At 52.0% G+C, this 13,437-nt stretch overlaps 1 protein-coding gene across 3 annotated transcripts in view; it reads left to right on the top strand.

Moving 5' to 3' along the window:
• Positions 1–13,437, top strand: part of PCSK6 (proprotein convertase subtilisin/kexin type 6) — a 190,700-nt gene that overhangs the window by 109,939 nt on the left and 67,324 nt on the right. For all 3 annotated transcript variants that reach the window (XR_004348503.1, XM_032623053.1, XM_032623051.1), the window contains exons 8-11: positions 2,580–2,792; positions 6,110–6,210; positions 10,194–10,297; positions 12,062–12,179. Coding sequence is in view for 2 of the 3 variants with exons in the window: in XM_032623053.1 (XP_032478944.1) it covers positions 2,580–2,792; positions 6,110–6,210; positions 10,194–10,297; positions 12,062–12,179 (536 nt within the window). In the remaining variant the exon portion in view is untranslated. The remainder of the gene's footprint in view (positions 1–2,579; positions 2,793–6,109; positions 6,211–10,193; positions 10,298–12,061; positions 12,180–13,437) is intronic.

Below are 13,437 nucleotides of genomic sequence, written 5' to 3'. Positions count from 1 at the left end.
ACAGAGGAGCAATCCTGAATTCTGAGTAACACCGGCTTCATCCAGCCCTCAGGGGAGTGTGGAAGGTGCGGAGAGAACCATGTGGTTCTTGTCACAGTTTCTTGAAATACTGAAGTCACTTCTTTTTTTTTTTTTAGTCATTCTGAATAAAATATGCCACGTAGGGAGCCTTAGATCGCAGCTGTCTGAAGTTGTCACTGAAAATCCTCCTAGAGGTTCGATGATCTCAGACCGGACCACATTCTCCCATCTGTTTTTCCTCCTCGATGCCCTGTTTGTCACCTATATCCTTTTTCTCTAAAATCTGACTTCATCTTTGGTAGATGGTGTGGGTTGGTGGTAGGAGACATCAGACCCTGTACTTTGGCATAAAGATGTGTTTGATGTTGGTCCTCGTGTGGCTTGTCACCCAGAAGGGGAGAGTCAGTGTCACTGTGGCTGAAAGCACTGGCTTTGTCCAGATGCCGGGCATTTGCTAGCCCTCTGAGTCCATGGATGAGGTCTCCGCTTCCCAGGCAAGATGCTCAAATACGTTCCGATGGTGTTGAGGTGTGGTGGCTTCCTGAACAGAAGTGCAAGTTCATAGCCAGGATTGAAACGTCCCCTGGAGCCTCTGTCCTGTGGCTTCCATAGGAACAGAAGACCCGGAAAGCGAAAATGCAGTCCTCAGAGATGGCCCAGACCTGGGTATTTCCTCTGCCTCGTTCCCACGTTCCCTTTCCAGGAAACTGTTTTCAGAAGGGAAAGAGGCTTTGGACGCCTTGATGCCTGTGAGAACTCATGGGTCTAGTGGTACCTGCAAAGTGTAAGGTGAAGAGATGCAAGTCTTTGGCATTTAGGCCTCTGTTATTCAAAGTGGGGTCCCAAGCAGCAGAGCTGGCATCACCTGGGAGCCTGTCAGAAGTGCAGAATCTTGGGCTCACCTGCACCAGCTGAGCCCAAGTCTGCGATGTAGCGAGACCCCCAGGGATTCTCCTCACAAGTGTGAGAAGTGCTTTTTGAGGCCATTCTCCATGCTGCTGGAGCAGTAAGGTCGCTTGCTCTGCTTTGCAAAATGACAGCCTTTGATAAACAATTTGGAGTGAGGTGGGGAGTTGGAGGTGAAATAAAGACAGGCTCTGATGGGTTCAACACCCTTTCATTCCAATTTTCGTTGATTTGAACGAGCTTCTGATTAATCTCTTCCTACAGGTAGTTATGGGCACAGACACACGCATGTCCTTAGTCCTTTGTGCCTTTTTTTTCCAGAAGGTTGCCATTTTTGCTAACTGTAAGTAACCTTTCTGTCGAGCTGTTGGCCGTTTGGGCAGGTCTACCTTCGAGATGTGGAAAACGGAGTGGATGAGGCAGTTTTGAGCCCTGGGACTGGGCTGTCCCTGGAGCCTCAGGTTGGAACTGGTGCAGATGTGGGAGTGAAGACAAATAGGCACAAAAGGGTGGGGACCTGTGGTCTACTTGGTCCAAAAGTGGGGTGTCCTGGTGCTTCTGGAGCAGGTGGGTGCCCTCAGTCCGCGTGGACTTGAGCTCCAAGGGTGTGTCAGGCATCCTGTCAGAAGCAGGGCTTCAGTTGGGCTATGGGGAATTGTAGGATTTTGTTGAAAATTTTCTTTAAATTGGCCAGTTGTTGGGCCTGAGTGTCAGTTTCCTCCTGTATGTTTGGACAGGAGTATCCTTGGCAAGGATGCCGGAGCCACCAGCCCACGTGGAGATGGGTATTGGCACCTCTCTCTGGGGCTGGCTGTGCCCACCAACGGTCCAGCCTTTCAGACCGAACGGGTCGGTTCCGTCTTGGAACTGGTGTTCTTCTTTAGCTGGTGTTTGTGGCTGGGATGAGTGTTGGTTGGATCCCATGGGTGTGGGTTGGAGAGGCTGCAGGAGCTCCCCTGACCTGCTACTGTCTTACAGAGACTTGCTGTCACGTGTGTGTCCTTAAATGTGAAAACCTACACACAGGTGAAGCCGCTGGCCTTGGTTGCGCTAGCAGTGTGGCCGCTTCAACACTGACCCATGGGGAAGCCCTGGGGCACTCTCCTAGGATGGCCCCGGGGTGTTCTGGCCCTTGGCCCTTGTTCCTGCAAATCCTGGGCCCACCGCTTTTCAAGGAGCTCTTCTCCAGGAACGATGCTTCTGCAGCTGGGTTTTCAGGAACTTTTGCCCTCTTCCTCCGCCAGAAAAATTAATGTCATAAATTCAGCCGTCAGCTTTCATCTCAGTGTACTTGGGGGCGCTGCTTGGTCTTTCTGATCGTGGATCATTGCAGTGGAAATTACTGGTGTTGCTCTGGGACAGAGCAGCTTGTGTGAGGGCCTTGATTTTCCCGTGAAGAACGGGGAGGACTTTCTGGGCCAGCTTCTCAGTATGACGTTGTGATTCTATGGTGTCATGGCTGTTGCCGCCAACACTATGAAAATTGGAACGCCAGAGCCCATCAGCCCACAGACCACACACTGGGCGGCCTCTGTCTGGTCTGAGTGCATCTTCCTCGGCCTCCTCCCTCTTCAGGGGCGGAGGGGGACACTGGACAGGGGTGAGACCAGCTGGGGGTCCACGTGGGCTGACGCCTGTCCTCTCCCCTCCAGGGCCGGCAGGGCCTGGGCTCCATTTTCGTCTGGGCGTCGGGGAACGGCGGCCGAGAGGGGGACCACTGCTCCTGCGACGGCTACACCAATAGCATCTACACCATCTCCGTGAGCAGCACCACGGAGAACGGCTACAAGCCCTGGTACCTAGAGGAGTGTGCGTCCACCCTGGCCACCACCTACAGCAGCGGGGCCTTCTACGAGCGCAAAATCGTGAGTCCTCGGCGGAACCCCGGGGGATGAGCTCCTCGTCCCATTCTCAGGAGGACGGGCCAGTCAGGGCAGTGTGTACCTGGCCCCGGGCCCAGCCTTGCCGTCAGGGAACTAGTTGTGCCTCAAGGTAAACCCCAGGCCCTTGGCAACCTTCCTCAGACCCTGCCTTTCTAATTTTGGCACAGAATACCAATTAAAACCCTCTCTGTCTCTAGGGATCTAAAAATAGCCTTTAAGAAAGGGGTGTATTCTCAGCATGGTGTCTTTTTTTAGCTTTCTATGTTCTGTGGTCACATTGCTTGGGATCCAACTGGCCAGTTCAGTTTCAACGTGCAAAACAGAGTGAGAAAGTCTTGCTTCTATACGGAAACAGTTTAGAAATCCGGGTGTCCTAGGTGTTCCCTTCCTCACAAAAGGACTTTTCCAGACACTTCAGGTTGAGAGTGGTTCTGTCGGTTACGCTCACTTCAATGAACATAAGTGTGGTTTATCTTTTAGAAAGTAACTTTTAGTTTAGTGATGGGTGAAGTTTGTGCTTGTTCCTTCCCTACGTGCTTTCCTACTTTGAAAAAATGTAAGAGGGGAGGGTTTCAAGTTGAAATCAATGCAGAATTCAAATGCACAGTCGTTAAGATGGTTTTTAGACCTTTAAAAAAAGGAGACCGTGGAGCTGGCCAACTGGTTTAACCTGAAAGCTCACTGGCGTCTTTTCATTTCTCCTGTTGCCTGGCCACATCTTTAGACATTACTTGCAGGCATATTTTTACATTTTTCTGCGGGAGCGTGCAGGCTTCCCGTTCCCTGATTTGCTCTGCACCAGTGGGAAGGTCAGCCGCTATCCTCCCACCGCCAGCCTGGCAGCAGCTCGGGCTGTTTCACGAAGGTATTAATTTATTTTCCTTTTCTACTGGACTGTGCACCCCTGGGATGGGGCTGAGATTCTGAATGGTGTCCTGTTCATTTAGGAATGTAGCTCATTTGAACACGGACTTGCTGGAGTCTCATTAAGCAGAACCTGACAGAGGCCTTGGCTAGAGGGGGCAGGGAGGTGCTGTGTGCCGGGGACTCTGTGCTGGGTGGATGCCATTCCCCATCCCTGGGAGCAGGGCTTGCAGCTTTATTTGCTTAATTAATCACACGGCATCTGCAAGCGTGTACGTGTGCATGCGTGGGCACACGCCTTAGCTACAAAATGCCTTAATTTCTTTTTCTTTTTAAAAAAACATTCTCTGAGCCCTAATGTATGGTAAGAAGAAGGGTGTCGCTGGGCAGAGGGTGAAAGAGAAAATCATGCTCCATTGCAGATGCTGTCCGGGTGCTTGTCCCTGGGAGTATGGGTGGCAAGTGGTTTTGGTTTTGGTTTTGGTTTTTTCCCCCAACTCAACAAGGCCGGGTGTTTGCTCTGAGTCCCTTAGTCCCTTAGAGACCCTGCCAGGGGGTGAGCCCCTTCCCTGGATGGTGGGCAGCTCGCGTCTGCACGTTCAGGCAGGTGTCCATGGAAATTGGAGCTCGGGCCCCTCGTCCTCTTCCGTTGCTACAATCCAGCGAGTGCCGACCTGCGAGGGATTGCCCGGTGCTGAGACAGGGCTTGTGATCAAATAAGTTGCGCCTAAAGCGGCATCTCTCCCTCATTCATTCACTCAGTGAACACAGCCAAGTACCAAGCAGGATGTAGAGTTTCAGGAAGGGGCTGCCCACCTTGGTTCAGCCGTCCCCTCCCTGTGGGGAGGCCCCTCTGCTCATGCCCCTTTCTCTGAGGCTGGAGAGCCAGCCACGGGCCTTACCTGCTCTTGGCAGCTTGGTGTCCTGCCCACACAATCTCACTTTCCCTCACTGGCCACCTTTGACTGAGTACGAGTATGTGCCAGGTGCCAGCTGTGCTTTCGCAGAAGCCCCGTGGCATAAAGCCCCTTTGCAGATGAAGATCCTGGGGTCAGAGAGGTTGCATCCTCAACCCTGCTCCCTTGCCCTCCCCAATGTCAAGGTCCTGCTGAACTAGGTGGGGGGAGGAGGCTGGTCTCCACCAGCATCCCTGTCAAATCTTCCTCTGTGTGTGTGACACGGGCTGGATCCCTCTCACTGGTGACGGTCAGCCCAGCTGAATCATGAGGAAGGAAAATGCTGTGTTTGGAAGAGGATCTGGACTGTTACCACGGGGGAAATTCGTTCTCGAGGGTTTTGCAGATGGGTTGCTGGAGGCTTACAGTTGGTGGGTATATTAGTCTCCTATTGCTGTCATAACAAATTGTCCCAAACTTCGCAGCTGGAAACAGCACAGCCGTGTCATCTCACAGCTCTGTGGGCCAGAAGTGCTGCAGCCTCCACTGGGTCTCACGAGGCTGATGTCCAGGTGTTGGCCGGGCTGCGTTCCTTTCCAGAGGCTGGAGGGAGAATCCATTCATTGTTCATCCAGGGTGTTCACAGAACTTAGTTCCTGGTGGTTATAAGACTGAGCTCCTGTTTCCGTGTGGGCTGGCTGCCGAGGGCTGTTCCCAGCTTCTGCGGGCCACCCATGTTCCTGGCTTTTGTCCCCCCAGCACCCTCTTCAAAGCCAGCAGGGAGGGTCAGGTCCCTCCTAAGCCTCATCTCTCTGACAGACTTTTAAGGGCCCTGTAATTACATCCCCGATTTAAGTTCAGCTGGTTAGTAGCCCTAGTTCCACCTGCAAAATGCATGGGAGTCACACTAAGGCCAGTGTCCCGTCCAGCACAACAGGCGTCTCCCAGCTGTACCCACGCGTGCTTCTCCGTTTCAGTTCAAAGGGAAGGTGCAGTCAGGCTGGACTGTGGTGAGGCCCAGAATCAGTGTCCACCCCGATCACCGAGGGGCACAGGTGTAGCTCCTGCTGCAGACAGCACTGGGTGCTCTGGGACACTGTCAGCTACCTGGGAGGACGTCCTGGTGGAGAGAGTGCTCTGTGACCTTCTCTGACCAATGGCCGATCTCTGGCTCACGGCAGAGATGCTCTCTGGGCCAGACGACACCAGCACGTGTTTCCCTGCTCTGAAGTCTGGAGTGACTTGGGGGTTGTTGATGGGGGCCCTGGCAGGGGGTCTTGCCGTGGAGGCCCCTCTGTTTCATTCTGTCTCTCTGTTGAGTCTCGGGCTGCATCTGCAGTGGTGGGGGGCTGTGGCCTTGACCCCCTGTTCCTACCCCGCCGTCACCGTGTTGCTGCAGGGGGTTCCAGACATGCAGAAACCTCCGTTGCCGAGGTGTGTCTGCATAGCACCTCTTCCATCCCTGGGGCCAAGGTCACGCCTGCCCAGGGGCAGTGTCCTGAGCAGCCTCTGACCCGGCTGCTTGCTGCCCCCGCCCAGGTGACCACGGATCTGCGCCAGCGCTGCACCGATGGCCACACCGGGACCTCTGTTTCAGCCCCCATGGTGGCCGGCATCATCGCCTTGGCGCTGGAAGCAAAGTAAGTTCCCACCTACCTTCCCTCCTTTTCCTTTTTTTAAAAAAGTTTTTATTGTGGTAAAATACACATAACGTAAAATTTATGTTTTACACACCATTTTAAGGGTGACGCTCGTTAAGCACATTCACTGTTAGTGACCGTTGCCGCCAGCCATCTGCCCAGATGGAAGCCCTGTACCCATCAGATAGCTTCCTGTGTGGTCTGCTGGGGCTTAAACAACAGAAACGTACGATCTCACAGTTCTGGAGGCTAGAGGTCTAAGATCGCGGTGTCAGCAAGGCTGTTTCCCTCTGAGGCCTCTCTCCTTGACGTGTCAGTGGTCACCTTCTCCCCGTGTCCTCACGTGGCCTCTGTGTGTGTGTGTTTAGATCCTTCTATAAGGACACCAGTCATGTTGGATCAGGGCCCACCCTAATGACCCCATTTCACCTTAATTACAGATGCCCATCTCCAAATGCAGTCACGTCTGAGGTCCTGGGGATCAGGGCCTCAACGTGTGATTTTGGGGAAGGGACGCGCAATGCAGCCCATAACACTCCCCATTTCCCCCTCACCCAGCTCCTGCCAACCACCGTTCTATAGAGTTTCTGTCTTTATGAACCTGACTCCTCTCGGACTTCAAATCTGTGGGATCACACAGTGTCTGTCCTTCTGTGTCTGGCTCACTTCACTCAGAATAGTGTCCTCCAGGTTCACGTCAGGATTTCTCCTTAACGGGCATGAGTGGCTTCTTCCCTTCTCTCCCGTTTTCAAGCTCACAGTCTCCTGCCCTTCATAGGAGCACAGGCGGGGGGGGGGGGGGGGGGGGGGGGGGGGCGGGGCGTGCCCCAAGCCTGCACCGCACCCCCAGACCACACTTTAGGCTGATACAGCTGTCCTTTGTCAACTTTAGTTCATAAGCTGACAATACGGTGGTGATGATTTATCTGCTTTAAGCTGAATAAAAACCCTAGAGTTGTCAATGGGTGGATGGTTCAGAAAAAGAGAGCCTACGACACATACAGTCATGGGATCAAAAACAGATTTTAGTTTAAATATCAAAACTGGCTCAGAACAACCCAGCTCTTTGAAGGAGTCATTTGCCACAGGTGAGATTTTAAATGATTCAGCAGTTATATTTGGGTTGCTGCAATCCTTCTCATTATGTATGTTTGCTCGTTGATTTGCATCAGGCGAAAGAGCGTAAAACTCAAATGCTACCCATTTCACAAAGAAAGAGCTAAATATCTTTGATTTTCAGGCCAAAATGATAGCTTCTGTGTCCTGAGGCTCATTTAAAAAATGCTAAATAGTTGCTTGGGTGGGAAGTCGCTTTCACATACTTGGTGATTGGTTGTTTTATATTTTCTTTCCTTCCTTATTGGAAACATGGAAGGAGTTTTGTTAGTTGAAACTAAATAGAAAACAAACCCCGCTTTGTGCCGGATTGTCCCATTAAACTTGGCCTGTGGACTCATGAATTCCCCGATCACTGGCTCATCATTTTAGCTCATCCTCAGAATTTTACAGGTGGTAGGTCAAACACACGTCATTGGAAACAGCGTCCACTTAGAACATGTAAGCACATAGGGTTGGTCCAGGAAGGAACATTGGTGTAACCAGGGGCACTGCCGGCCTCAGCTGAGGGGCTTTGGAGGCCGGGGTAGTATCTGGACAGCTGCTCACGTGTGCAGCAATCTTGCTGTGGAAGGAGGCCGGGCAAAGCCAGGTCACCTGAGGGGAGAAGCTCTCGGGGGTGCAGGAGGCCTGCGGGCAGCATGTGACAAGGATGAAGGAAGAGCCTTATGTGTGAGAACCGCCCCCAAGGCCTAGCAGTCCCTACTTCATTTAAAAAAACATTTTAAACACCATATACAACTATATATGTGATTTCATTACTATCATCAAAAATGAAATGGAGTTTCTCCTAGTAAGATGGTTTCTCACATCCTCCCTTTCTAAACCCTTTCTGTGTCAGCTCTGAAACCCAGGCTTCCTGGCATCTGTGCTGAGCTCCCGGGGGGCTGGCTTTCTCCATCCTGAGTGGACCTTGCGGATGTGAGGGGTGACGAGCCCGGCCAAGCAGGGGAAAGGGCGGCAGGCACATCTGCCGTCTGGAATCCAAAGCCTGTGCGTGCACCTCTCCACCAGAGGGCAAGGCCGTGGGCCACTCGGGGCCTCAGATCCTCCTCTAACAGTGAGGCTGGCTGTGGTCCTCAGGAGGGCAGTGGATAAGGGGAGGATAGCAAGTCAGCTTGTGCCAAGAAAAGGTCTGGAAACTGTACTGATGGGAACAGTTGGGATAGGCAGCCAGGAGGCCACTGACTGGCCGGGGACCAGCACAGTGTCAAAAACGTGGTGGAGAAATCACGGGAAGCCAGGGCTAGAGCCCGGAGAGCCGGTGACCCCAGGGAGGAGGAGTACACAGGCCCCCCAGGACTCAAGCCACAGGTGAGCTTCTAGTACTAAAGCAGGCAAAGCATTTGTTGGGAAAGTAAAATAGTCAGCTGCTGTGAAAAACAATGTGATGGCTCCTCAAAAGATGAAACAAAGAATTACCTTATAATTGAACAATTCCACTTGTGAGCGTGCACCCAAAAGGACTGAGAGCAGAGACTCGAAGAGATATTTATACAGCCACGTTCACAGCAGCATGACTCACAATAGCAGAAGGTGGAAGCAGCCCAGATGTCCATCGATAGATGAATGTGGTCTATGGGACGTCATCCGGCCTTGAGAAGGAAGGAGCTTCTGACCCCTGCCGCAACGTGGACGAACCTGGAGGACGTTATGCTGAGTGAACTAATCCAGTCACAGAAGGACAGATACCTTGGGACTCCACTTCTGTGAGGCACCTGGAGTCATCGAATCCATAGAGACAGAAAGTAGGATGGCCTGGCCAGGGGCCTGGGGGAGGGATGGGGAGTGAGTGAGTGACGGGGGCAGAGGTTCAGTGGGTTAAGATGATCACGTCCTGGAGACGCACGGTGGTGACGGCTGCATAGCGCGGTGAATGTGTTTAATGGCGCTGAGCTGTACGCTTAAAAACGGTTGAGATGGCACATTTTATGTTACATGTATTTGCAGACGCACACACAAAGAGTGGGCAGTTGGAAGGATGCCTGTGAGAACTGGCCAGGAAAGGCGCTCTTTAAGAAGAGGTGGCAAAGGCCACGTCCAGGGAGCTCCCGCTCTTTTTTTTTTTTTTGGCTGTGCGGTGTGACTTGCAGGATCTTAGTTCCCCAGCCAAGGATCGAACCCCTGCCCCCTGCAGTGGAAGCACGGAGTCTTAACCACTGGACCGCCAGGGAAGTCCCCAGGGAGCTCCCATTCCTGTCTGTGATGCGGTCCTAGCGCCGTGGACAGAGCAGGGTTCTGAGAGCATCGTTGTCAGGTGGATCCTGTTTTGAGGAGTGTTGAAAAGGCAAGCAAATGTATCTTAGTGTCCAAGATGTCTCATCTCTGCATTTTTAATCATGGGCAAGTGTTCTTTTAATGAAATGTTTCTACTCTGCACCAAAATGAATATATTGTTAACGTAGAATTACTAAAATCTCAAATTCTAGTGTGTGGGCAGTGGTCCTGGACATGGGGTCTGAGTAGGTGATGGCTGGGCATGCCCCGGCCCACGGAATGCTCACTCACGTGGTAAAGACTAGTCCAGATTCTCCCAACACGTGCTGATACGTAAGGCTGTCCTCTCCCCGGGGCCGGAGTTTGCCATAGAGCCTCGTACAGACTCGGGTGGATCGTGGTAGCAAGGCTGGGCTTTAACACTGTGGGTTTGTGGTCGCCCATTGTACTATCTTATCTCAGGGTTTGATGACTAGAAACCGTTCTTTACAAGGAGGTTGTGACGTTGACCCTTGACAAGGAGGGGAGCCCTGCGGAGCCTTCCTCAAGTCCAGGCTCGAGGCTGGCTCCCAACGCCCCACCTCTGATGGGCCTTGTGGCCACCTTACAGACCCACATGAGTGCAGCCGTCTGTCCTTGTGTCATTGCAGCAGCCAGCTGACCTGGAGGGACGTCCAGCACCTGCTGGTGAAGACGTCCAGGCCGGCCCACCTCAAAGCAAACGACTGGAAGGTGAACGGTGCTGGTCATAAAGGTGCGGCCAAGACTCTGGGGCTGGGTGGGTCCTGACCTCCTGGAGCCTGTATGGGCGGGGACATGCATTTCTCAAAAAGAACCCCCAAATAACATTAATTATGTGTCACGAGAATGAAAAGTAGAAATCCAGTAGTTAAATAAGGTCACTCAAGTTCTGGGCTTGCTAAGCTTCACGACTTCTGCCACGTCAGGGGCCACCTGTACCAGTATTGAGCTCATGGTTCTCTTTAAATGGGCTTGCCTATTTTTTTTTTTTTTACACGAAGTATATTTTAAAAGGAAACTCTATTACATCTAGTTAATCATGGGTTTGATGTGTAGTTATGTTTTTTCTAATGCACATTAAAACAAATCCATAATTATTAAAATAAATGATGTTTGCTTACGTGCCACCTAAGGACAACTTGCATTCTTAGCCCTGGGTAGCTCTACGATTTTGAAACTATCCCTCAGTTTCCTCACCTGTACAAGGAGGACATTGAGATAGTTATATAAGTTACTTTCCAACTACAAAACTTCTGTCAGCAAGCCCTTGTGTTTTAAAAGGGCTGTATCCCCATTATAGCCTGGGACAGACCCAGGTACCCTGAAATCAACCCACAGTCCAGGCTTGTAACCCAGATATTTGGAGCCTCTTGAGCAGGTTATTATAGGACTGTGCCACTGGCTTTGTTTGTCTTGCTTCTTACCAGAGATACTTGAAAAAGATTTACATTCAGCCATGGTATGTTAGGGAGGACGTTTTTTCCTTTTCTTTAGCTCAGGTCCAGCTATTTCGACACCAAGCCTGATACTACTCTTTGAAAAATGCAGGTCAAGCATTGTTGCCCTAAGTTCCGAGGGACATTCCTTTTAATAAGGAGGCCATTGATTAGGCCTGATGCATCCTTGTCTTGCAGGAATGTTTGTGGTAGTGGTGTGCTGCAACAAGAGCTGACCTACGTTTCAATTTTGGCCTAATTAAACAGGAAAAGAGATTGTATCTAGTTCTTGACCTTGCCTCTTAAATTCAACTCTGAAACTCTCCTGCGTTGGCCAAATTAAACACCAGCTTGGGCCAGCCTGTGTGCTGGGTGATGCTGCTCTCCCTGAATGCCCTAGAAATTCAGCAGGGAGAGCAAATGGCAGACGAGATGAGCAGAGCCTTGTTTCATTCTGCTTATTGCACATCGTGGTTGCGTGAACTAAGGTGTCGCATGTTTTGCTTTTCATGTCCGGTTCAAAATTCGGGGAGCGCAGATGCCAGGAAGTCCCCTTTTTTTTTTTTCTTTTTTTTGCGGTAGGCGGGCCTCTCCCTGCTGTGGCCTCTCCCGCTGCGGAGCACAGGCTCCGGATGCGCAGGCTCAGCGGCCATGGCTCACGGGCCCAGCCGCTCCGCGGCATGTGGGATTCTCCCGGACCGGGGCACGAACCCATGTCCCCTGCATCGGCAGGCGGACTCCCAACCACTGCACCACCAGGGAAGCCCAGGAAGTCCCTTTAATATAAAGAAACTTGCCCTCATCTTACAAAAAGAAAGTACTAGGCCCCCTCTACACTTCCTTTATTTTGCACCAAAATGGGACGTATTTTCTGGCCCTCACTCCTGACCTGAAAGAGTTGGGAGAGTAAAGCAGCTGGGAGTGTCCTCAGAAGGACGGGTGCTGTGGCCCGGGGCTCTCAGGCACTGGCAGGGGCCCTGCAGCCCTGGAGGGACACAGGTGGCCTGTCCCCGGACGGTGGTGGCAGTGGGGAGCTGGGTCTGAAGGCCCTGTCTTTTCAGTTAGCCACCTCTATGGATTTGGCTTGGTAGACGCGGACGCCCTCGTCATGGAGGCCAAGAAGTGGACTGCGGTGCCCCTGCAGCACAGCTGTGTCGCTGTCACAGACAAGAGGCCCAGGTGAGCTCGGTTCTTCCGGTGTGTCCTTTGGACTCTGCTGGAAGATATTTCGGGGATGGGGGAGATAGGTGTTCACACACGCATTCCTGTGCACATCGGTGAGGACGTGCGTGTGTGGGTGCGTGCAGTGCGTCTGTAAACATGTCTGCATTTTTTCTTGTGGATTGTGAAGCAGGGAAAGGAATCGATTCTTAATCCAGTACTGTTTTGAGGCCTTTTGCTGTCATTGTAGTTTCCCCTTTTGTCAATTGCTCCATTCTGAGGCATCCATCCCTCAGCCTGAACCCCAGCCTAGGATTGGAACTTCTTAGCCGTAAGGTTTAGCAGAGCCACCCAGACCTGGGAGCTGCCCTGCTGGCTGGGGGCAATGGGCAGCAGCACCAAGCGGCCTCCTAGAGGCTGGAGCTGTAGCTCTGGCAGCTCCACCGGCCCCGAGAGTCCGCAGTGAGACCCCATTGGTCCTGGACCAGGGTGGCAGCCCCGGCTTCTTTGTGGCAGGAGAGGGTTTAGTATCCAGAGTGCACAGCAGCACGGTGTCGCTTTTATCTGGACTCAGATAAGCTTAAGGTGTAAACACTGGGATTTTTTTTTAGCATCTTTATTGGAGTATAATTGCTTTACAATGTTGTGTTAGTTTCTGCTGTAGAGCAAAGTGAATCAGCTATATGTATACATATATCCCCCTACCCTCCCTCTTGCATCTCCCTCCCACCTTCCCTATCCCACCCCTCTAGGTGGTCACAAAGCACCGAGCTGATCTCCCTGTGCTATGCGGCTGCTTCCCACTAGCTATCTGTTTTATATTTGGTAGTGCATATATGTCCATGCTACTCTCTCACTTCGTCCCAGCTTACCCTTCCCCCTCCCTGTGTCCTCAAGTCCATTCTTTTTTTTTTTTTTTTTTTTTTTTTTGCGGTACGTGGGCCTCTCACTGTTGTGGCCTTTCCCGTTACGGGGCACAGGCTCCGGACGTGCAGACTCAGCGGCCATGGCTCACGGGCCCAGCCGCTCCACAGCATGTGGGATCTTCCCGGACCGGGGCACGAACCCACGTCCCCTGCATCGGCAGGCGGACTCTCAACCACTGCGCCACCAGGGCAGCCCTCAAGTCCATTCTCTATGTCTGTGTCTTTATTCCTGTCCTGCCCCTAGGTTCATCAGAACCTTTTTTTTTTGGCGGGGTTGGGGGGGATCCATATATATGTGTTAGCATATAGTATTTGTTTTTCTCTTTCTAACTTACTTCACTCTGTATGAC

The sequence above is a fragment of the Phocoena sinus genome, chromosome 2 (genome assembly GCF_008692025.1).
Source record: "Phocoena sinus isolate mPhoSin1 chromosome 2, mPhoSin1.pri, whole genome shotgun sequence".
NCBI lineage: Eukaryota > Metazoa > Chordata > Mammalia > Artiodactyla > Phocoenidae > Phocoena > Phocoena sinus.
This window is presented reverse-complemented; position numbering and strand designations above follow the sequence as displayed.